At 43.8% G+C, this 23,719-nt stretch overlaps 10 protein-coding genes across 10 annotated transcripts; 7 read left to right on the plus strand and 3 right to left on the minus strand.

Annotated features, from left to right (window-relative positions):
• Positions 1–84: 84 nt before the first annotated feature.
• Positions 85–2,019, plus strand: IL334_004647 (uncharacterized protein; the record flags this gene model as incomplete). Its single annotated transcript, XM_062936364.1, has 8 exons — positions 85–128; positions 189–202; positions 276–564; positions 626–806; positions 875–1,058; positions 1,139–1,425; positions 1,521–1,712; positions 1,798–2,019. 8 exons carry the CDS (start codon positions 85–87, stop codon positions 2,017–2,019), a joined length of 1,413 nt encoding a protein of 470 aa, XP_062792415.1.
• A 1,144-nt stretch (positions 2,020–3,163) lies between these two features.
• On the plus strand, positions 3,164–6,207 carry IL334_004648 (uncharacterized protein; the record flags this gene model as incomplete). The annotated part of the gene is made up of 17 exons (XM_062936365.1): positions 3,164–3,273; positions 3,404–3,416; positions 3,479–3,522; positions 3,688–3,859; positions 4,095–4,192; positions 4,332–4,456; positions 4,514–4,549; positions 4,616–4,790; positions 4,855–4,878; positions 4,932–4,962; positions 5,022–5,150; positions 5,213–5,328; positions 5,394–5,457; positions 5,536–5,551; positions 5,623–5,761; positions 5,855–6,028; positions 6,099–6,207. 17 exons carry the CDS (start codon positions 3,164–3,166, stop codon positions 6,205–6,207), a joined length of 1,575 nt encoding a protein of 524 aa, XP_062792416.1.
• Positions 6,208–6,532: 325 nt separating this feature from the next.
• Positions 6,533–8,008, minus strand: IL334_004649 (RNA polymerase II subunit A domain phosphatase SSU72; the record flags this gene model as incomplete). The annotated part of the gene is made up of 5 exons (XM_062936366.1): positions 6,533–6,634; positions 6,704–6,822; positions 6,956–7,242; positions 7,370–7,401; positions 7,460–8,008. The coding sequence occupies 5 exons, from the start codon at positions 8,006–8,008 to the stop codon at positions 6,533–6,535; spliced, it is 1,089 nt and encodes a 362-aa protein (XP_062792417.1).
• Positions 8,009–8,429: 421 nt separating this feature from the next.
• IL334_004650 (uncharacterized protein) lies at positions 8,430–13,336 on the plus strand (the record flags this gene model as incomplete). The annotated part of the gene is made up of 9 exons (XM_062936367.1): positions 8,430–9,057; positions 9,126–11,429; positions 11,491–11,749; positions 11,815–12,020; positions 12,081–12,262; positions 12,313–12,475; positions 12,534–12,696; positions 12,761–13,076; positions 13,145–13,336. The coding sequence occupies 9 exons, from the start codon at positions 8,430–8,432 to the stop codon at positions 13,334–13,336; spliced, it is 4,413 nt and encodes a 1,470-aa protein (XP_062792418.1).
• Positions 13,337–13,553: 217 nt separating this feature from the next.
• On the minus strand, positions 13,554–14,113 carry IL334_004651 (uncharacterized protein; the record flags this gene model as incomplete). The annotated part of the gene is made up of 2 exons (XM_062936368.1): positions 13,554–13,571; positions 13,658–14,113. 2 exons carry the CDS (start codon positions 14,111–14,113, stop codon positions 13,554–13,556), a joined length of 474 nt encoding a protein of 157 aa, XP_062792419.1.
• A 682-nt stretch (positions 14,114–14,795) lies between these two features.
• Positions 14,796–16,032, minus strand: IL334_004652 (uncharacterized protein; the record flags this gene model as incomplete). The annotated part of the gene is made up of 2 exons (XM_062936369.1): positions 14,796–15,572; positions 15,646–16,032. 2 exons carry the CDS (start codon positions 16,030–16,032, stop codon positions 14,796–14,798), a joined length of 1,164 nt encoding a protein of 387 aa, XP_062792420.1.
• Positions 16,033–16,975: 943 nt separating this feature from the next.
• IL334_004653 (uncharacterized protein) lies at positions 16,976–17,933 on the plus strand (the record flags this gene model as incomplete). Its single annotated transcript, XM_062936370.1, has 4 exons — positions 16,976–17,194; positions 17,282–17,431; positions 17,494–17,645; positions 17,723–17,933. The coding sequence occupies 4 exons, from the start codon at positions 16,976–16,978 to the stop codon at positions 17,931–17,933; spliced, it is 732 nt and encodes a 243-aa protein (XP_062792421.1).
• Positions 17,934–18,806: 873 nt separating this feature from the next.
• Positions 18,807–19,283, plus strand: IL334_004654 (uncharacterized protein; the record flags this gene model as incomplete). The annotated part of the gene is made up of 4 exons (XM_062936371.1): positions 18,807–18,892; positions 18,963–19,035; positions 19,101–19,178; positions 19,248–19,283. 4 exons carry the CDS (start codon positions 18,807–18,809, stop codon positions 19,281–19,283), a joined length of 273 nt encoding a protein of 90 aa, XP_062792422.1.
• A 386-nt stretch (positions 19,284–19,669) lies between these two features.
• IL334_004655 (uncharacterized protein) lies at positions 19,670–21,159 on the plus strand (the record flags this gene model as incomplete). Its single annotated transcript, XM_062936372.1, has 3 exons — positions 19,670–19,692; positions 19,770–20,085; positions 20,143–21,159. 3 exons carry the CDS (start codon positions 19,670–19,672, stop codon positions 21,157–21,159), a joined length of 1,356 nt encoding a protein of 451 aa, XP_062792423.1.
• Positions 21,160–22,631: 1,472 nt separating this feature from the next.
• IL334_004656 (uncharacterized protein) lies at positions 22,632–23,555 on the plus strand (the record flags this gene model as incomplete). The annotated part of the gene is made up of 3 exons (XM_062936373.1): positions 22,632–22,649; positions 22,721–23,101; positions 23,226–23,555. The coding sequence occupies 3 exons, from the start codon at positions 22,632–22,634 to the stop codon at positions 23,553–23,555; spliced, it is 729 nt and encodes a 242-aa protein (XP_062792424.1).
• Positions 23,556–23,719: the final 164 nt, after the last annotated feature.

A 23,719-nucleotide genomic window follows, 5' to 3' on the forward strand; every position in this document is an offset into this window, starting at 1 on the left:
CATGAACATATATTCACCTTGGACAGTGAACGCAAGACGGTCAGATCAGGAGAGGAATACACCTTGCGTATAAGTCCTGGTAAGATGAGCGACAAGGCTGCTATTTATTCCATCATCTGGGCGTGTGTGTAAGTTGTCTTTCGCATCAGACAGATAGTATGGCTGCTGATAATCGAAGGGATTTATAGCTCATCATGGTATTGTGAGTCAGTTTTCTGACCACGTCTTCCAACGGACGAATCTTGAAAGCTGACTCGGATGCCTGATCAACCTAGATGGGTATCATCTGTCCGAATTGAACTTCCCTGTAGATTCACTCACATGTATAACGCCCGCCTATCCTCCACTCTCAAGATTACCCCTATGTCTGAACCTAGATGCGACGTTGTACAGCGTGGTGACGGCTATCTTCACTGTTGGGGGACTGATAGGAAGCTTAGCGAGCTCGTGGATCGTTGAGAAAGAGGGGATCAAAGGTGGCATAGCTTTAACAGGTTATCTAAATTTGATGGGAGTATTAGGAATGGGTATAGCACCTCATTGGATCTTACTTGCTCTAGGAAGGTAAGCTGCTTGTCACACTTGCACAAGATCATAGCTTATAATGCATTGATCATCATGATAGATTACTTGTAGGGATATCATCAGGTATAGCAATATGTTTGGTCCCACCATACCTTTCTATGATAGCTCGATCATCACCCGAATTAGCAGCAAAATCAGGTCAAATAGGGTCCATGAATCAATTAGCTATTGTATTAGGTATCTTCTCAGCTCAATTTGCGGGACTTATTTTAACTGGAAGTGTAAGTCGCTTTGTAGGCGTGTCATCAGTATCAAAAACATTGGCTGATGATAAATCTCACTTCGATAGAAAGGAAACGTTCCTGGAAGTTGGAGATATGTCGTTGCGATCTCAGGAATAGTAGCTGCTGTACAGATCGTTACTGCAGGACAGATCGTCGCTCCTAATGAGAAACCCGCAGATGTCGTTCCGAACTCTGAAGGTGGGGACGTGGAAGAAGGTGACGTGACAAGAACCAGAGAGACAGATGAAGGTCGGTTTAAGCTCTACTTATCACCTATTTGAGGAAGCGATGTAGAATAAATGCTCATCAAATATACATTTGGCGTATAGCAGCTTCACCTCTCTTGCCATCTTCATCTACATCTTCATCTACCTCTTCAGTCAACCCATCCGAGCAGCTCACCCTTCATTCCATACTTGGTAACCGGACACTCAAAGGTCCAGCAATATTAGTAGCTACGTTCATGGCAATCCAACAGCTATCAGGGGTCAACGCTGTGGTATTTTATTCTACTCCTGTACTCAAACCGATATTACCCGCTTCAGCTGGAATGATGAGTATAGGTATCACAGTCGTCAATGCTGTAATGACTTTACCAGCTATATTCTTGATGGACGTGAGTTACCCTCGTTCCCTCGAAAAAGTGAATTTCACTTGCACTTGCAATGAGGAGCTCAGCTGATACCAGGTTTGTTTATGCCTGATGTGTAGCGCTTGGGAAGAAAGACTTTGTTACTAGCTTCGATAGCTGGAATGGCAATCACAAGTACTCTCTTGGCTATAGGTCTTGATAGTGGACATCAAACGTTATCAGCAGTCTCAATAGTCACTTTCATCGCTTCATTCTCTATCGGATTAGGTCCAGTTCCGTTTTTGTTGGTTTCAGAACTTGTACCTTCTCCAGTGAGTAATCGTTATCACGGTTCCTATACTACGTCCAGAATGAATATGTGTGCAACTCTCAGAAACTGACTGATTGTGTTCCCAGGCTATACCGGCAGTTTCATGTTTGGCGGTGTCGACCAATTGGATAACCAACTTCCTCATAGCACTCTTGTTCTTACCTCTTCGAGACTTCTTATCCACTCCAGTGGATCCAAGAGATCCCATAAGTGATAGAAAAGGAGAGGGAAGAGTTTTCTACGTATTCACAGGCATATTGATATTTGGTGGTCTGTTGGTTATCAGAGGTCTGAAGAATGGGAAGTAGTCTTAGTGTATGGTTCCTCTGACGTAGCAAAATGTTCCCTTTCCAACCCTGCCGAAATATTCATTCATTCAGGAGTAGAGAGTTATGTGTAATTGTGTGATTCTGGGTTTATTGCAGGATTGTGTAATCATGTACTCGTCTGTCGTACCACAAATCAAGATGTTCTTGTGAATTATGTGCACGTTCGTCGTCACTGGAATCCAAGGCCGAGCTGGCCACTAAAATTTCTTTGAGGATGCATGCGATGGACGCGAATCGTTGGAGATCGTCGTCGCTTATAATAGAACGCACGTTTGCATCCACTCAAATGATAGAATTGAAAGAAAGATTGAGCTGCCCAACGATACGAACGTATGCATGTTCGCTCCTCGACCGAAATAGATTCTGACCTGGGTATCAGATTCGGGAATTAGCTAATCACAGTAATATTGCTTTGGTGTCTTCTCTCCACACGTTCCCTTGTCCAAAAATAGTACTTTCCATGACAGGTACGTAAAGAGGGAAAAGAGATGGTAAAAATGATAAAAAATATAAAGTGGCGTCATCAATTTCCCTTTCTTATTCACTTCTCCAGATTGCACTTCCCTCCCCTATCTAGACTCAGGACCCAGGTGAAAGATTACGAGTATATGTCTAAACACCCCATAGCCCATCTCCTTCTCCTGCAGGTTGATCGTGTTTGTCCCCGCCCTGCTTCTTCCTCTCGTCATATATATATCAGCCGCCCTTGGAAGCGCATATGGTTCCAAGCTACATGCTAAATGCTATTGGCTATCTGTTTGTGATGATGCAAGGAACTAGGTCTTGTTCCTGATGCAGAGTTGGGATGATCCCCTACCTGAGATATATATGTTATTCTGATGAAATGAATGAGAAATGCAAATCTACCACATGATGCAGTATCAAAATCAGCGGGTAAAAAAAGTCGACGTTAAACAGAAAGTGAATAAATACTCTTTCTGTAGAAATTTTCTCTTTTTCCGTGTCGGTCTCTTTGCTGCATATCATTCTCATCGAAAGCAAGTAAACAATCCTTGTAAGTTTATATAATTCAGACAGCAATCATTCTTATTTATTAATCTGAGTATATACTAACTTTGTATCTCAAGGAAGAAAGCGAATACATCACATATTCATATCTAAGATGAGATTACCTTGGTCCAAGAAAAATGCAGATCTTGAACCTACAACCGGTGAATATCCAAAAGACTCCAACATCATTGAAAAGAAATTGGGTCTTAGTAAGAAGGGAGCGTGAGTCTATTCACCCTCGTTCATGTTTTCGTCCTTTTTTCGTTCCGTAATCCAATTTGAAAAACGAGCAGGATGGAAGAAACTCATCATTTGGAATTGCGTGCTGATTTCTTCTCTGGGAATAATGTAGCATTTTCGCTGCTGTAAGTACACCTGCTCCTTCACCCAACTCAGCATTATCCCGTACAATCATGGTGCTAATCAGATCAAACTTCATGATGAAAAGGGAGCATCGCTCTTCTCCGATGGGTAGGTGATTTGAATCTTTGGTTCTGTTTGTTTGACACCATCCTTCCCTACAATCATCATCAAGTGCTTTGATGTTTGATGGCCCAAACGAAGCTCAAAGCCGGGAGATCCATATCATGCGGTCATGTGAGCGAGTACATGGCTGACCAAGAATAACCATCGTAGTTACGCCAATGCCGCTATCGGTCCCGCAGGAACAATCATCAAAACTTACATATACGCGGATACATTCAAGAACAATCCTGTGAATGGAAGGTTGTTGCCTGCCATTGCTTTCGCTGGTATCATTGTTGGTCAATTGAGTTTTGGTTGGATCAGTGATAAGATTGGAAGAAAAGTGAGTTGATAACGTCAAATATTGAGTGTAGGCTATCAAAGTGGTCAAAGGGATGCTCGAGCGATCCCAAGCTATCATCGAGAAGCTGATAGCTGAACGGCTCGAGGAGAATAGAGAGCTGTTCAAGTAATTAGCATCTCTTAAGGTTGCGGATACTATCACAATGAGGAAAGAAGAGAGGGGCGGTGATGACTGGGTGCTCGTATATTGCGCTGATGTCGATTGCTTTTTGCAGTTCGGTATGCTTCTCTGTACCGGCATCGTCTTTGTGTTTTCAGCTCTTCAAGCGGCTTCAAAGGGTCCCGGAGATCAAGGAACTATCAATGCTTTGTTGTGAGTGCACTTTCTCTCGATGTGACTTTTGAAATTGGAAAACTTCGGTAGGGCCTGCACGAGCGACTTTGCTGACATGGGCTCCAACCTTTGCTCCATATCTCTTCTTACACTCAACGGTTACCCTTACGTACTGTAGAGCCTATCGATTCCTCGTTGGTATTGGTATTGGTGGTGAATATCCCACTGGTTCAGTAGCTGCTGCCGAAAACACCGAAGATCCTGACATTCCCAAAAAGACACAACAAAGGTTATTCGTTTTGGGTATGTGAGGATCTTGACATTGCAACATTGTTCTGGCTGACTCTACATTTCAAACAGCTACCAACACAATGATTGACTTTGCTTTCGTCATCTGTGAGTTTTCTGATAGTAACATAATTTAGGGGAAAAGGTGCCAGACTGATAAAGTAGAATTGATAGCCTACTTCGTTTGTCTCGTTTGTTTATGGATCTTCGGCATGAACCACCTGAATGCCGTCTGGAGAATTACACTTGGATTGGGTGTGGTACCTCCCATGTTCTTGTTCTACTTCCGATTGAAGATGAAAGAGCCTGAAGCATACGCTAAGAACTCCATGAGACATACCTCTATTCCGTGAGTATTCATGCAATTCCATCGACGATCTTGAAGAAGTATTGATCTATCACCTGGAATGTAGTTATTGGTTGATTATCAAGAGATAGTGAGTTCTTCCTCGACTGTGATTAAAAAAACCTGGTATTGATAGTCATGAAGTTGGGTGAAACTCGCTGCTGTATCCATCACCGTAAGCGCGTGTTGTATTCTGTGCTTCTGACGTGAGCTTATTTGAACGATCATATGCAGTGGTTCTTATACGATTGGATCACCTATCCATTCGGTTTATACGCTACGCCTATCACTGATGTAGCCGATCCTAACGGTACTTTATACACCTCCATTGGATGGGGAACACTTATCAATTTCTTCTACGTTGTAAGTGTAACATCGTCTTTGGTTGTATCATGACTGACTGTTCCCGGTTGACCCTTATATAGCCCGGTACTTTAGCTGGAGCCTTTGTGGTAGATTATCTGGGTCCCAAATACACCATGATCTTTGGTTTGTGTTGTCAAGCTTTGATCGGTTTCATCCTCTCAGGTACTTACAATTTGTATGTGTTGCAATACATCGCGAATGATCATTCTAATTTCATCTTACTGATTATGGCTTGAGTAGGTTGACTGAACCTGGACGAATTGCTGGATTCGCCATTCTTTATGGTCTTTTCTTATCTTTCGGTGTAAGTGTCAAACTCATTGCCCGCTTTTGACGAATCGTGAAGGATCGCCAGACTGATAGATCTGTCAATGATGGATAGGAACTTGGTCCTGGAAGTGAGTATTTGAATTCGATTACCCATCTTCATACATTTGTTGTAAAAACTAATATGCGTTCCATTCCACAGACAACCTCGGTCTTCTAGCTTCAAAAGCTATCGGCCCTACAGCTACCAGAGGCCAATTGTACGGTATTGCAGCTGCTGTTGGAAAGGTTGGAGCTTTCATTGGAACTTATACTTTCCCTCAAATCCAAGCCAGTTTCGGGTATGTCTTGGTCTTTCTTCTTTCTTCCTCTTGTACATGTCTAGACTGGGTTCAGTATGAAAATCTCCACACTGACTTTCATAATTCATATAGTGCTCCTGGATCATACGGAAACAGTACCGGTGTGTTCTGGTTGGGTAGTGGATTAGCTCTCGTTTCAGCAGCTATCACTCTGGTCTTCATCCCCAATATCAAACCTGATGCCATGCACGACGAGGATATTCTCTTCAGGGAATATTTGGAAGCTAACGGGTACGACACTTCTCAGTAAGTTCAAAGATATCTTTCATTAAACACCGTTTCAAAGCTGATTTTTTGTTTGTTTCGAATAAAATAGAATGGGTCTTAAAGATACCGTCAACGACATTGAGGGATCTCAAATTCATAAGACTGGTAAAATTGGAGATAAAGAGACTGAAGCTGTCACAGCGACTCCAGTTCGTTAATCGACGATTCGCCTTAAATCATCTCGTTTCTTCATTGAACAGTCAATCTCCTTCTCTCTCGAAAACCCAAAACAAAGTCATTCAACCTGACTTGAAAATTACCTATATCTGAATAAACTTAAATCTACAATCTATTTTTGGTGACTTCAACTGTTGTTCTTATAATATACTCGTACAAATAAAAAATCTAATCAAATCTCATATATGCAAATAATAATATGTAATAAGGTCGTATACATGAAGCCAAACCATGCTTGGTATCCGTTGATTGCACTGAAAAAGACTATATGCTTCATTTACATGTCATTATATCGTCGATAATATTTCAATAAAACCCTACGGTATGTAAGAGGACATGGGGATGTTTATCCGCATGAGATAAAAGGATTTCGTCTATCTCTGAATCTATATCATTCGCAGCTTCAATCTAATGCAACCAAATATAACTCACGTTAGTACAAGGTTAACAATAGGCTAGATTTTTATGAGCACTCACAGATCTAGCTAATTCTAAAATCGATTGACCTGCAATTAAAGCCTCTTCAGGATTATCTTTGATTTCAAAATTAATGATATGTATTGGTCGATTGTATTCACCTCCTCTAGTAAGTAGGTCTGTGGAAGATGGGATATAGATCAGTTACTCTTCATTCGGATGATCCTCTTCAAGATGAACTTGCAGCCAGAGGAGAAGAAGGAAACAGGTCATAGGGGGGAAGGGGAATGGGGATGAAGAAGAAAGACGTACCATCACAAACAGCATCATAACATCTTTCTTCACAAGTAATTACAACATCAGCATTAACAGATTTCAGTTCTTGCCATTTTTCAGGCGCTTTTTTAACTTTTCTATTCCTATCTAACATTGGTAATAAACCGTTTCTTGAATATAATATTGGATCTTTTGATTCTAAATCACGATAAATATCATCGTATGGTGTACCGAATCGATAAACATTTGGTTTATCAACTGCTGGTCCAGGTAATCGGACTGCGGAACCTGTTCCTGCTGATATGACTCGAAAGGCGTTTTTGCTGTGAGACCATTGGCGAATAATGGGGTCAAAGTAAAATAGAAGAAAGATGAGTTAGGTATTGTCAGCTTCTTGTGATTATGCACATCTCTGAAAGATCTAGTTTATGAATCCCGGTCGAGACTCACTCTAATACCATATGAGCTTCCATTGATCGATTCTGAGGAATGATCATGTCAGCTCGACTGTACATGAGTGAGACCACAAAGAGTACTCACATTGTTACTTGCACAAACGACACAGAATAACGGTCTTCGGTTACCCTTATAAGCTTCCCCTCCATTCGCTATATCTCCATCTGCAGCCGATAAAGCTGTTCCGTTGGGCTTGACATCTACTGATTGGGGTACAGTCGTGGGTATTGAAAATGACGGAGGAGGGGGTGTAGCGAAAGATTGTGGAGGAGGAGTAGGTGTACTAGCAGGAGGCGGAGGTCTATAACGATTTCTTGGATCTTGAGGTCTCATCGTTCGAGGATCGACAATTCCCGTTGATGCTATACCTTGCAAAGGGGGAGTCGAACTTCCTGTCGAACCAGGAAAGGGAGATTGCATATTACTACTTGGAGGAAAAGGTGGAAAAGATGATTGAGATGATGATGATGATGTTGGCGGTGGTAGTACGCCGTATCCTCGGGGATCTGCTGATGGAGGTATAGATCCATATTGGTTCGTAGGAGGATTATATGTGTTTGGGACAGGGGCAGGAGGAAGGGAGGATGAAGGAGAGGGTCGAGCGTAGTTGTTATTACGCCTTCGAGGATCCATTTTGTCAATTTTCTATTCGCCCTTTTCTTTCGTACGATCTTGAAAACTTGTTGTGATGTTGCTATTGCTGAGTCTTTGTATGCATCACTGTCTTGTGTCTTGATTCATGTATTGGATGACAATGTAGATGAAGAGTGAATGCTCAAAGTTGACTTTTTCTACGAGGATCAATTCTATTCACCAGGAAAAAAAACGCGGTTCAACGTTTACTCAATTCCCAATTTCTTCTTTCTTTCTTTCTGTCTTTTCTTTTGGTGTTCTCCAGCTTAGTACAATCGAACTCACATCTTTCGACCATCTCCTTCTTTCACGCCTTCCCGACCCTCCTCGTACCCCCTGAGGCTGTACAGCTCCGCTAATCCTGGCGGCACTCATACGGAAAGAGCGAAGTCCAAAGAATTCTCGGTGTTTTCCCTTCAAGATGCCCAGCACCTTTATACCCCATCATCTAGTTCACGCTCATCTTCCCTCACCTCCTTCAGTGCCCAATGCCATCCCGGAACTTCGCATCGTCTCTGATCAGGCTATTCCTCTGACCGATGAGGACTATGCCGAACCCCTTCATCCTGATCACGCCGTTTCGGTGATACATGACCAGTCAACCAATATCCTAGCGAGAAGCATTTACAACGGCCATGTACTTGAAATGAGATCACTCAACCCTGTCATTGGTCAGGCAAGACCTAGAGGATTAGATGGATCAGAGATATTGAGGATATTCTTCCCTGAACAATTACGACCTCTAGCTCAAGGAAGTATCACTATCTCTCGGAAGGATAAAAGATTATTTATCACATTGGTGTCACAAGTGAATATCGTATATAGACTGAATTTCCCACTTGGAACGTTCAGACCTGACACTGAAGATCGATTTGTCTTCACCACTAAGGGACAGGATGATTGGTATGAAGAATGGGAAGTACCTGAAGACGTTATTGTAGCTTGTAATGGTACAGGAGCATGGACAGCTTTAGATGAAAATACAATTATCCTAGGAGGTGGAGATGGTGGTATTGTCAAAATACATAGATCTGGTCATTGGTCTCCAGGTGAGTTCAGATTCTCTCCCATAACCTAGCGAGTCTAACCTAACTACTTTGTATTTTGACTTTGTCAGATTCTGGACATTGGACAGCATCACATCATCGAGCTTCATCCAGACTCCGTTTACCTTCCTTATTTTCACGTTCTGCAAATACAGATGAACAGATCATCTCTTTTGCTGACTTCAACAAATCAGATCATATCCCTTTACTTTACACTCTTTCTCGCGATCGAAAACTGCGAACATGGAATGCTTCTACCGGTGCTTGTTTGAGAACAGTAGATGTTAGAACAGCTTCGCAAGAAATGGCTGTAAGAGGGTCTCAAGAAGCTTCCAGTTCATCTATAACAGAAGATGGTTCAGTCAATATGATACGAGTAATACCTCACCCATCAAATTCATCCCGTTATTCTCATTTGGTAATAGCTTTCGAATCGACACCATACAGCATTTCGTCGGCAGGTTCATTCGTAATATATCGAGCGACAACATCAAGTCACAACGTTAGTGATCTTGCTTTAGTGGGGAACAGATCATGCTCGTCTTCATCTGTCGGTGCTGAATTAAGAGGATTTGAAATCCTTCCGCCTGTCAAATCAGATGGTATAGATAGTGGGTGGAGGTTATGGGCCATATGGGATAAGAAAGGTTCGACATTCTGCGAAAACATTATCATGGACGATGTCTTCCAGTTCACCACGTATATCGGAACAAATGATGCGCAAATACTATCTGACTGGCAACAAGCAACCTTCAGTAACGGTGTAGAAAATTTCGACGCAGCATATTTCGACAACATCCTTAGCTCAGATCCACCGAATCCTGCTGATCCCGAAGATAATGGCGATATACCTGCAGCATTCATTCAGCATCTCTTCCATCCCGGTCGATTCTCCCTTCTCACCCTCACTACTGCTCTGGACGATTATATCCATCAGCTTTCGAGGAAGAATCAAGCACAACAAGTGGCAACTTCATATGCTTCTCTCTCGAAACGTTTTGGTGGTGTGGTTGGAAGTCAAGTTGAAATGGAGTTTAGTCCGCAAACAGGTGCCCCGGTCGTAGATGTGTATAGAAAGAACCTCAAGTTGGATTGGCTTGGAGTTTGGGCTAACGTTAGGGATCTTGATAAACAAGCACGATGGCCTGTCGGTGCCACTCTTCTCAATGACGATATACTCGTCCTGGCTCGAGAGGGTATTTCAGCACCTATACCTGATGATGCAGTCGGACTGGTTGATCGACTCGGCAAGTCTGACGCTGACCCAAATCAATTCCTTCAATTGAGTGAAGGTGCTATACGGAAATTGTACCCAACTCTCGCTCCTCCAAAAGCCCGAGCTTCAGCTATCGCGATCTCCATGTCCGGGACCTACATCAGCAATGTTCTCAAAGGTCATGACGCGGCAGAAGGTACCGGCACTGCCTTAGACGATTTCCTCCATGTTACTGCGGAGAGGCTGGCTACCAACACGCATGAGCCACCCGAAGTCATTGCTGGAGGTATCTGGGATGACCACGTGGAGGAGCTACTAAGTGAGGAGGATCGTGCTTCCGTCAGACGTATCTTATCCGAGAGTGCCTCGACAACTAGAGCATTGAATGAATCCCTCGAACTCCTCGAACAACCGTCATTCCCTATAACATCGCCTAAGCTTGGAGAACTGAAATGGTCTGGATCAGGGAATGCTCTTCTCACCGCAACCATAGACCAAAACATAGAGTATAGATTCTCACTTTCGCGCAATGTCCTTCTGATCTCCTTCTTCCATTTGTTCGAGTCCCGAGATCCTTCATACGAAGATGACGAAGGTGAAGAGCTCATCGAAATTCTTGCACGAGCGATGGCCACTTTTCACCGTTATAAAGTATTGAAATGGGTGGCAGATCAAACGGGGGAAGAAGCTAGGGAAAGAAACAAACTTCGACGCACAAATAAACGGAAAGTAAATGGTGGAGATGACGTCTTGGCTGAAGGTTTAGGAAGTTTGAAAATGCGGGAAGGCGATGAAGACTTTGGATTGGATTCAGATGCCTTTGACGTGGGATATTCTCTTCTTCATTCTTTACTCGCAAGACAATCACCTCAACCAGTGACGACCGGTACATTGAATCGACTACTGGAAACTGCCATTGGATTCGTATCCGAAATCGATCTTATATCACCCGGACAAACAGACGTAGGCGCTCAAATGTCTGATATCCAACTTGCCTACAGAATACTGGTAGATGGACATGCTCAACTCGCTGGAGCGTTCACGGACTTGTACCCTCTATCATCCGGAATCTCATATGTAAAAGGAAGAGCCTATCTGGAATGTGGTATGATAGAAGAAGCGGTGAAATATCTGGAAAAAGCTGCCGCCGGTTGCAAAGGTTTGTCGACTTTCACTCGCGGTCCTGAGAGGAAGACACACTGACTCAATGATCCCGTCAGATGGATCTCTTGAACCTATACTAGCTTCGACTTCAGGATCCAACGGATTGAGCGAATACTACCGTCACATCTGCCGAGTTTTCGATGAGCAAGGTGCAGATCAGCCTGTAGTATACTTTGGTCAGCTAGCCATACAGTCAAATAGAGGCGACATCGCTTCGACCAAAGACTTGTGGACAAAAGTATTCCTTGCCAGTATCGCTCTCGGAAGGTACGAGGATGCGTACTCTATACTGACAAGTCTCCCATTTATGGATCTGTAAGTCTCCCCTTTCCTCTGTGATCTGTCTTAGGGGCGCTGTGATGCTGATTTGGATTATTAAGCAAACGAGACTTCCTCGGCCAACTCATTTCGGTTATGTGCGAGAATAATGAAGTTGGAAGGCTTAATTCTTTGGGCTTCATTGGATTCCAGAAAGACGTGGAGGAAATGCTTCGATTTAAAGCTAGAAACTCGGATCCGCTCCGATTCCCTAATTATTACAAAGTGCTATATTCGTGGCATATTGCTAGAGGAGATTATCGGAGTGGTAAGTTTTACCATCAAGCCGCTGCATTTCACCGGATAAGCTGATACTCATATTGTGTAGCCGGCGAGATCATGTATTTGCAAGGTAGACGATTTTCAGAAGGCAGTAGCTCGAAAATACCAGCATTTGAATTATCTGCTATGCAAGCTCGGAGTTATCTTGCCGCTATAAACGCTCTCTCGTTAGTAGAAAAACGCAATGCCTGGGTATCTGTACCAGGTGCACCAAGTAAAGCGTTAAGAGTGAGTACAAATCTAATGCTGTATAAGCCAGACTAACTTCGAATTAATAGGGTATCAAGCGAAGAAAGGTTTCGTCTTATATCCCGGAAGAAAAATTCACCAAAGAGAAAAGACCAGTCGATATCATTTCACTGGCTGATATCGAAATGGAGTATACTCTTGTCCTGTCGCAATTGAAGTTGTCCAGTCACATCCCTAACTTGCATGAACATGGTATGTAATCCTTCATCTTGACGTGTACAGGCATTCCGCTGATTTCGAGTGATTTTAGGTATCACTGTCTCTCCGGAAGAAGTAGTTGGACTTTTCATTCAGAGAGGGATGTTCGATATTGCCCAATCAGCAGCGGCATCACTGCAAGTGGACATGACAGATCTCTTTCAAGCTCTAGCAGGTAGATGTGTTGAATTATCCCGCTTATCAGCACATAACGGGTAAGTTAGCTCATGGACAAACTTATGTGATATCATGGTCATCAGCTGAAGATATGTTTGTTAGTGATTTCTCCGCTGCTACTTTCCTCCAATCATCACCGATCACTGCGAGACTTCGAGGTTCACCCTCCGCATTATCTATGAAATACCTACAATCGGCATTAAATCGGCACGATTCCGCCAAAACGAATTGGAAATATAGACAAGTGGTGGCAGATACGTTATTTGAGATGAACAAGGATAAGAAGAAAGGATGGCAAATGCCAGTTTGGTTGTCACAGTGGGAAATGGATAGAGATCCGGAATTATGGATTGGAAAAGCCTTGAAATTCGGTTGGATAGAAGAAGCATTATCATGGACAATAGACTTGTTGCGAAAAGTAAGTTATTCCCTCTCACGAAAATTCGAAACAGCTCAAAGACTGATCATTTACCTTCCATAATCTAGGCCACACCACCTGAATTACTTCCACCTGGCAAATCAGACTCAACATACATACCGTACAACCTTATTGATAGAGTATTAGCAGCGGCACAAGAAGGAGATGAAAAGGAGGAGAAGAATGTACAACAAAAGGCTAAGGTCGTAGAGGAAGAAACACAAAGACGACTGCAAGCATTAAAAGGGATTAAGGGATAGAAGGGATTTTATGAATGATGCATGACTAATGAAATGTGAAGCTATGCGATGATGGCAAACCTTACCAGCATATCAATAAACTGTGATTGTGGAGTGGGAACTAGGAAATGAAGAAGGACAGCTATCGTTGCCTGAACCATGATCGCTGCACGTGTCGCAATCACTTGCGGGGATGGATAACGAGGAGCTAGTGACATCGTTTGGGATACAGGGAGAATCAATCGAGGACCAATCGCTGGAATTATCCGCACAGCTCTGCAGCAAAGGTTTCCAGGCATTGTAAGCTATCCAATCACGACGAGCGGGATTAGTAGCACTTACACTCTCGCTCCCACGATCATCATTCTCTCGGTATCTTGCCTTGCATCCATCAGCAAGCAGATTCCAGACCTCTCTCTTGAGATCTCCATGTTTCTCATCGTCGAGATCCATCCTTGAGAAGACTCCCTTAAAACTGTTTACGAAAGTTCCAACGTCACGTTCAAGATCTTTCGCAGTTTGGGTAACTTTGGACTCATCGAACATTCTGTTTCGAGCAGCTAATCTTCCTTTTGGGAGATTTGTGTATCCTTCATCGTGAAGTGCAGTTGCAGCTTTATGTTCGAGGTAATCTATATCAATCTCACTGGCACCGGAAAGGTATTCCCCATACTTAGAAAGGGTATGTATAGATTTTTCAAATCTGGCTATTTCACTCTGGTTCATACCTGAAGCCGCTACGATCCTGGGGATCATGCTCTGGGCTCGTGACTTCAATGATAGGCAGGTGGAACTCATGTTGATTATGGTATGCTGAAGTATGAAGTAGCAATGTGTCCTGAAGGAATTGGTGAAGACTGTTTGATAGGATTTGCGCTGTACGATTAACCCCAGCTACATAATGTCCTGTGGCCAACTTCGAGAAGGGAGAATATATATGTATGTCAAAAAGAGACACGAAGACACATCCTTTATAGTGACTTCCAACTCGTTTGATCTTGGCTCCTTTCATATTTGTAACTGGAAACACCGTCGACGAGATACTGCAATGATGTCACATAACAAGAAGACGCTATCTTGTCGGATAACACTTCCCGTAGCGAGGACAAGGGTTTTTCGTTCATCACACTCCCTTATGCTTTCTTTGGCTTTCCCGGTGAAGACAGCATAATGATATTTGGTGGAGACGGATGGATTGAGTCAGATTTTGACTGGTATAGCGAGATGCTTGTTCATCAATTCGTCTTCCACTTCACGGCTACGCTTGATTTTTTGTCTACAAGCAAGAATATCAAGTTTTCTACCTATATGCATATTTGTACTCCATATTCCATTCGATACTTAGGATACTGCACTTCCGATTGAGTAAAGTACGTGAACTAACATCTCATCATGCTTTCCTAATCTACAGTAACCGCATACACAAAAAATTATCTTCGGAATGAGAATTGAGCATGATCTTTCTGACGCTATCAGGAGACTATGCAAAAGAAGCGATTGATGGAGGTCCAGTGGTAGTCATACTGGAGTAAGAATAGGAAGTCCCATCCTTGCTAGCCCCAGATTGATATGAGACTGTTCTCTTGGCGCCGTTTTCCAAGAAACCACTGGCATGACCAGCGCTGATTGTACCTTGTCCTTGGGGTAATTCGTCCTTAACTTCGACAATGTCAGATCTTTTCTTGTCCATTTGTTCTGTTAGGGCTCTGAAGATATTAGATGCTTGAGATTGGAAGTCTGAAGCGAAAGGAGATGCACTTATTCCTGTCCCAGCGGTGGTTCTAGACTGATTACCGGAAGGAAGGTTGGACATCAGGTCATTCAACTCTGATCCAATCTGACTTCTGTTGAATTGGGGTCTAGGTACTCCAGGTATATACTGAGCTAATCGACCGGTGGGGAATTGGGTTAGAAGCGATTTGTTTGACGAATGGAGTCCTGCTTGGTTGGCTGGTGATCTCGGAACGATGAAGGTTGATTGAACAGAGTGAGGTTCATTGGTAATCATGGATTCCGAATCTGAGCCGTCCCCCTGACCATATACACTAGGGTGGGGTGTATATCCTCTGATTCGTAGATCTTGTTTAAGCCTATCTTGAATCTCATCTATGGTATCTTCATCACCTTGAGATGGGTCGTCGTCAATTTCCTCGACTGCCCTGCCTCTGGGAACTAAGGACATCTCACTAGAAGTACCGGAAGGGGTCTCCCAAGATTGTGGGAGTGGACCGGTGAGGGCGTGACTGTCTTGTGCGGACTAAGATAAGTTGAAACTGAATTGTCAGGTCTGCTGTATCTTCTTTATCGTTGAGGAGTAGAAGAGGACTCACCGAAAGACGTGCACGACCTAAGACTGCTCGCATTTCGTCTTTGATAGCTAAGAGACCATCGTAAGCTCCGCTGGCAGTATCAGCTCCTTGACGGTCCACTTCTGACCATCTCTGGAAGTTTTGGTTGATGGTCGGATCATTGGTGAGCTCTTGACCATTGATGGAATCAGCGACACGATTGGCTAGATATTTGGTGAATTCTCGAGTAGCATCGTCCTTCGCACTGGCGCCTAGTTGGTTGGTCAAGCGATCGAATTCGGACAAGATATCTTGACCGCGAGATTGTTGAGAATAATCGGCTTCGGAATAGCCAGACGGATCGTAATCTGTCGCATGAGAAGAACCTTCAAATGTGGCAGGATTAGCAATTACCATAGCTGTAGACATTGTTTCAAGGTGATTAGTGGGAAAGTTGTTGTTATGTCAAGCTGTGAAGTGATAGAGGGAAAGAGATATAGTGGCGAATTTAAATAAAGACGACTGTTGTAACCTTTCCGGAGCGCCTTTTATGCTATGATTTCGACTCGATTTTCCATTTGACCACCGAAATATCCTTCCATTGACAAGTTCCACTCATGAAAAGAGGGGCACGGTGCTATGATGCAGTGAAGAGTTCACGATGGAGCTACAAGGGATCACTGCACAGCAGAAGCAATAGTATGGAAGTCTCAAACCCTTTGGACAAGGTCTTCTTGGTCGAAATAATGACCTTTTGCTCTCGCATCTTCAGGCTTTCGTCAGTATTTAGCCTGGTTGTGTAAGAGCTGACACTCCTTTGCGGCTTTCCTTTGTATTCAGTCATAGGCGTCGATTTGGTGGTCAAGTGGCGTATAATCTAGCCATCCTCGCCTGTTTTGAGTGTGTAGGTCAAGCTGTTCGACACTTACTGGAAGCCTTGAGTGGATTCCAGATCTTCAAATTTTCAAGGTCGAGAAGTACCACATCACGTTGCGATTCTAGGCTAAGGCAAAGAAAGCGAATACAGAAACAGTCCATATTGTTTCCCACTGTCAACCTGTAGCGACGTTTAGTCAACTGTGTATGCACAAGTGAACTGATATTGTACAGTCTGTCTTTGTTTGATCATCATGATGAACTTCATTCTGCGAACGTGCATTTGGTTGCGCTTTTATTTCCGGCGGAAGCAAATTTAGCGGGGGGATCCTTGAATTCTCGCTCGGTTCATTTCTTTCATCCTCTCATTTCAAGAAACCTCTCCTTCTACGATCATCATCATCGAAATCAAATCTACAAAAGGAAGTTGCAGTTTTCACCCGTCGGCAACATAAGAGATCATACTCGAGCATACCAGTTACCAAGATCCGCCAAAATGTCTTCGACTCTTGTTCTCCCTGGCGATTCAATCCCTCTCCCCTCATCTTCCAAATCCGTCATTTTGGGTCCAGGTATCGCCGCATCCTCTTCTCGAATTCAAGCACCTCATATGGGAACAACACCTACATGTATATCTACTAGGCTAGGACTGCTGAGCTCATTGAAGGGCAAGGAGAAGAGCGAGCAAGTCTGGGTAGAAGGTAGCTCTAAAAGGGTGAGTTGATCGTCCTTCAAAAACGGCAACTTCAACTTATCCCATCAGTTCACTCACGCATCGCAAATCGCTGACCTGTGCAAACAGTATATACCAGCACAGAAGGACATGGTACTCGGAACCATCATAGCTAAGCACGCTGAAGGTTTCAGAGTGGATTTGGGATCTGCACACATGGCTTCTTTGGAAGGATTAGCATTTGAGGGAGCAACAAAGAGAAGCAAGCCCAATCTCAAGGTCAGTCTTATTTTACATTTTAATCTATCAACCTTCTAGAGTATACTGATAAGCTCAAACAGGTCGGAACACTGGTATACGCTCGAGTATCTTTGGCTAATCGAGACATGGAGCCGGAGATAGAATGTTTTGATCCCAATACCGGAAAAGCAGAAGGATTTGGAGAACTTAAGGGAGGTTTGATGCTTACTTGCTCACTTCAGTTATGTCGACAGTGAGTTTCGGAGAATTCTTTCGCCTTTTTCCAAGGTAGTGAACAGTCAAAGTTGATACCGTGGTATTTTCGCTCAGTTTGCTCAACCCTAACTTCCCCTTACTTCCTGCTCTTGCGGCTTCTGTCCCATTCGAAATAGCTGTTGGGCTTAATGGCAGGGTATGGTTCAAGACGGAGACGGTTTCTGAGTCCATTGCCGTGAAGAGAGTTATTGAAGGCGTGGATAGCGGAGAGATCAAAGCCGAGAAAAAAGATGTAGAGAATGCCGTCAAAGAGTACTTAGCTTAGTGGGTGACGACTGAACTCATGCGCGATGCGAGGATTCATCTATGTCACTCATCACCCATTGCCCACTCAACGCAGATTTTTGATATAACGTCCACGGAATAAATATATCCATATCAGTTTTTCCGATATTATCTATACAAGTCTATCGTCAACGTTGTAGAACGAGTCTTCGAAACCTCGGCATCGGGGTAGAAACACATTGAAGTAGAATGCTTTGGTGGTCTCTATGGCACTTCAGAATTTTGGGTTTTGTTGTTTTGATCAACCTTGTTGCAATGTGCCAAACAACAACTTCCATCGTTTATAAGATGTACACCTTTCGGCCTAACTTTCTGTACTGACGATACCATGTTCAACCCAGAATCGCTGTGTTCGGCGTCGAGTGTGATGGATCTCCGCCGGCAGCTTTCGAGGTTTGAATGAAACATGGGCATGTGAACGAAACTAAATTAACCCAAAAACACATCACGTATTGGCGACCGATCCCCATACTGTCGTTCTTGAGGGTTCAGATCAACGGCATCGTTATTCGGGGTCATCCGAAATCGCAATCCAATCGATCGGATGATGAGATCACCTTTCAAGTTGTTCGATTCTGATCCTCTCACATCAGGTATACCAAATATGACGGGAACCCTTGCAGGCTGTGCCAACTACAAAAGTGTTAAAGTTTCTCGGTATAACGTTAGAAAGGGCGATTAGTCAGACTTATTCCGGTTGGAATTATAAGCATGAATCACCCATCTCGATCACAGTACCATTATATGGCGTGAGATCTTCTCCTCAGGAAGAGGAAAAGACTTAATACAGACAGTCGAGTTTGTGGTCGTTTCTTATATCCGTAGCTATCCAGCACCACCAACAGCTTCGACCATGTCTTCTAAACAAATTTCTACTGGCTACACAGTCGCTCTGAATAATGCTTCTGATCCTGGACCGTCGATAAATAATTCCAAGCAGTAAGTCCAAAGGCATTGCTTGTTTCAAAGTGGGTCAAGTGTTATCTAAGATGGTGTCACGAATTTGTAGGGTCCTGCCCGAACTCGTAGATACTGATGAATTGGACGAAAAACAAAATATTGACGACAGACACAGGGATGAGGTGAGTGTGATCACAACCACGTCAATCTGGCCTGGGTGTCGTTTAGGTGCTGATGTCACCCACAGGATGTTATGATCGCAACGCACAAAGCTACTCTGAGAAACCCCAATATAGGTGAAGATACAAAAGCGCATATTCGACAAGTGAGTCGACGTCTCTGTGACATACCATGACAATGCGCAATGCTGAATTTGAGCTTTCACTTAATATAGGTCCTGTCCGAGCATGGCGTTAATATCGATTCATAACCCTCGTTCGGATGTAGTAAATCGTCAGTCTTGTATACGTTTAAGTGAACGAAATTAATTGTATTTGTACAAGAAATGTAATCATTTCCCTATTGAGCACCATTCATTAATTTACACGTGCCTAGCTGGGGTTACGACATGCGTGTAGGCGCGCATGGTTTTTCAAGCAGAGACGGCCGTTTGCCACCTGGATTTCCACAATTCAACAACTAAAAACCCATGATAGTTCACATCTCTTGTTCTTCATTCTTCTCATCTATCACACGACGAACTCGTTGCGAGCTGTTCTTGCATCAACCGCTCTCACGCGGCTGTAGTATATCCTACATCATCAAGTCTGAAAACTTCATCCGGCTCGGCCACTAACACCAAAGAGAACAGGCAAAATGGGTGGTGGAGATCTTAACATGTAGGTGCTAGTTTCACTCCAACGCAGGCATATCCAAGTCTGTCACCAAACGATTGCTGACCATGCTTCTAACGCAGGAAAAAGTCCTGGCACCCAGTGCTCTTAGTCAATCAAGAGCGGGTATGGAAAGCTGAGAAAACCGCGAATGAAGAGAAGAAGATGTTAGCGCAGCTTCGTAAGGAGAGGGAAGAAGAAAGGCAACTAGCGGAATTACAAAGGCTTCAAGAATCCTCAACTGGAAAGAAACGAGTAGAGAAGATGGACTGGATGTACGCTGCTCCGGGTGCCGAAGGCGGTGCGTTAGGCGGCCAAAAACTAGGTGAGAGGGAGATGGAAGAGTATCTATTGGGTAAGAAAAGAGTAGATGAAGTCTTGGCAAGAGGCGACAAAGATGTAAGCTTAGCTAGCAGTCTCTTCGACTCTACTGTAACTGACCGAAATCCTTTACAGGTTGGTGCAACACACAAAGATTTTATCGCTGTACAGAACGCTAATTCAGCTCGAGATACCGCTTCCAAGATTGGAGAAGATCCCCTATTGGCCATAAGGAAACAAGAACAAGCGGCTCTAGCAGCATTGATGAATCGACCTGACATTAGAAAACAACTCAAAGCTGCCAGAAAGGAGAAATCCGAGAGTAAGGAAGATAAAGAGGAGAGAAGGGCTAGGAAGAGAGCTGAAAAGGACGAAAGAAGGGCAAAGAAGCATGATAGGAGGGAGAGAAGAGATGGAAGATCCCCTAGGTCGGACTACTCAGACGAAAGGGATAGGGATAGAAAGTATAGCCGGGATTACTATGATAGGGATGATAGAAGGAGAAGGGATTACGACAGGGATAGGTCCAGATCAATTTCACCGAAGAGAGAAAGAGATGAAAGAGATTACAGGAGAGATCAGTCATCCAGAAGAACCCACAGAGATGACAGTCCTAGGAGAAGTAATGGGTCTAGAGAGAACAATTATGAACGAGATGATAGGAATAGAAGTCGAGATGGACATCGAAGACGCGATGAGGACATGGCAAATCATCGACATGATCGAGAGCGAGATGACCCTCGAATACCACCACCTCGACCTTACCCTAACGGTTCGTCCGAATCAAGAGATATCAAACCCCATCCGACACGACCGTCAGCAATGGACATGGCTGACCGTCCGACCTCCTCTCGTCCTGTACCTACCAATGGTAGTTCTTCGACCAATGGAAGTGGTCAATCTCTCGACGAGATGCGTGCGGCTAGACTAGCAGCAATGCAATCTTCCGCTACTGAAATGTACGATCAACGAACCAAGACGCTTGCTCAACGTGCAGAAGAGCAACAGCGCGAAACTGAAAGAGACGAGAAAATGAGAGCTAAATATGGACAAGAACAAGCTAGTGCTGGTTTCTTCAAGCAACAAAGTGGAATGAACCTCTCAGAATCTTTATCGAGAAGAGCTGGAAAGGGTCTGTTGAGAGATATCTAGAAGAGCGAGGGCGGTGGAACCTGTGTGTACAATGCATGTAATATGTATCTATCACTAACATCATGATGCTGGTGCACCAGAAATGTGGGCGTCGAAATCTTGGCCAGTTAGGTTTCCACTGCGATAGCTTACTACATTGTTTTAAATACTTGGGGCAGCTTTGGCGAAGGCGTGCAAGGGATACAGCCATTCGCTAGATTATGTCAAGCTCATACTTCAAAGTGTAACTTGACGAGCGAGAAGGTATGAACATTGATATATTCCAGAAGTGGCGAGATTGCAAAATTGCGTATGTGAGTCTATCATCACTGCTAGGGCAGTGCATTTTTGAAAACCCAAGTCACGTCATCACCTGTACCTGCAAAGCTACCAGAATTCTGCCACTGTGACATGGAGCAGCATAAGAATTCTGCCGTCAATGATCTCCAGTATAGAGCTTCACCACGAATCTCGAGTCAGGACATCGGGCCACCTGCTCTTAAGTGATGACCACAACAACTTCATACAAGATCAGAGAATCGCACAGGGGGCTACTTTTGTCGATCGAATATGGCAATCTTTTTATCATGGTAATGCCCCGGCATCAAAAGTGTTTCGAAGCGCCCTGCTGCCATGCTGCAAAATAGAAACTTCCAAACATCTCCCCCTTCGCTCTGACTACATTTCACCTTTCTGCCGTCTCAAGTACCTTCTACTGATTAGCTGTCAATAGAGACCATTCCTTATACCACTCCTTGTGAGCTTACATTCGCTTCTCTATTCATATAGAATCCATTGAACTGTTCTCAGCCATTGGAATGACAAGTTTCAGCATTGATGTTAGTTTCAGCATTGATGTTAGTTTCAGCATTGATGTTAGTTTCAGCATTGATGTTAGTTTCAGCATTGATGTTAGTTTCAGCATTGATGTTAGTTTCAGCATTGATGTTGAGGCTTGTTTTTGTAAAAATGGGTATATAAAGTTACAGCTCACTTCAACTCTTTCACCGGGGGGTTGAACACAAGTCGTATTATACTCTCGCCTTTTACTAGAGTAAACCGTGTATTCGTCCCACGAACCCGCGTTCGAATTTCTTTCCAATCCCATTTATTTGGGCCAAACATTATCTTTTTGGGGCCTCTTCAACGTCCAATGGTTATCTCTGTCAGTGTCGTTACTTCCACACTTGATTCTTCAACGCTCTATACCACCCAAAGCCGGATCATGTCGGTCTTTGCAGCTCTACAATCCTCAGCAAAACTGCATATGTGGACTGAACATTCCAGCGCGAAGCTGTCAAATCGATGAATGAGACGAAGCCTTCGAAATGCCACTTTGGTTTTCGCGGCACCTGCCTCCACTTCGCGTGTTTTGATTGTTCAACCTCGGGAAGTTGATCGCATGCTATGCGCCAAATAGGCAATCATTCATCAAGCATCTTTTCTGAGTGCATCTTACATGTGAGCTGTTGACACGAATTGAGATCGTTGGAATGACTACCAGTATAACAGTAAGTTTCTCGGACATGGTCTTGCCGAGTACTCAAACTACAATCATGAAGCCCGGCTGAGTCTTTTATAGGATGCACGATATAATGTCATTCACCACACCCCTTCTTACACCTCATCATTGTTATTCGATGAACCTGCAGAGACTGGATGGTCAGTAATGCCAGGATTTGACGAATCGCTATCAATTCCTCCCCATTTGGAACCGCCCAGATTTGATACAGATGAGACATTACCAAGTCAAATGCATCCTTCTTATCCTTATGGCAGACCGCTTAGTCTGGGTAAGAAGGGTAGTAAAGGAAGAGGAGTTGGGAACTTGTTAGGGACAATAGGAAGTGGGATGGATATGAGAGGTGGGGAATGGAGAGGGAGAGGAGAACGATGGGAAGAATGGGGCTTGGAAGATGTTAAAGAGAAAGAAGGTAGAAGAGAAGTACCCCCAGGTATGGCCGTGAGTATGCACAGTCTTCCCTTCATCATAAGTCATCCTCCGGAAACAATCTCAACTTCAAATAATGCAATCATACCAAGTATTTGACAGAGAATCCAATGCTAACAGGTTAAATCATGCGCAGGGAGCTAAACGACCTCCTTCACCTCCTTCACCAGCATTACATCCCTCTTCAATACCTGCGCCAAGATCAATACACCTACGTAGGCTGATCGAGCGCCAGAGATCTTCGCCCGTAATACCAAACGAGGGATTTGACGCTCCCGTCCCAAATGAGACATACGACGAACCACAATCACCCAACACGAACCATCAACGACAAGGTCAAATGACAAATGAGCAACAGACAGTACAGATTGGTACTCTGGGACAGAACAGGAGAGAGGGAGGAAGGACGTCAGCAGATGACGAAATCGAGGCCAGTGACGAGGAGGGCGGAGGGGATGTGGATTAGTCATAACCGGAAGTGAACGACTTTCCCTCGACTTCACTTGTTACGATATGACATTATGTAAATTACGACTAATAAGATGTAGTACTATTTATGTACTTAATGATGTAGATTTTTGTACCGAAACAAAGCTGTGTTTAGAAGAGACAGCTGACCGACGCATTGCA

Source organism: Kwoniella shivajii, chromosome 6, assembly GCF_035658355.1.
Source record: "Kwoniella shivajii chromosome 6, complete sequence".
In the NCBI taxonomy this organism is placed as follows: Eukaryota; Fungi; Basidiomycota; class Tremellomycetes; order Tremellales; family Cryptococcaceae; genus Kwoniella; species Kwoniella shivajii.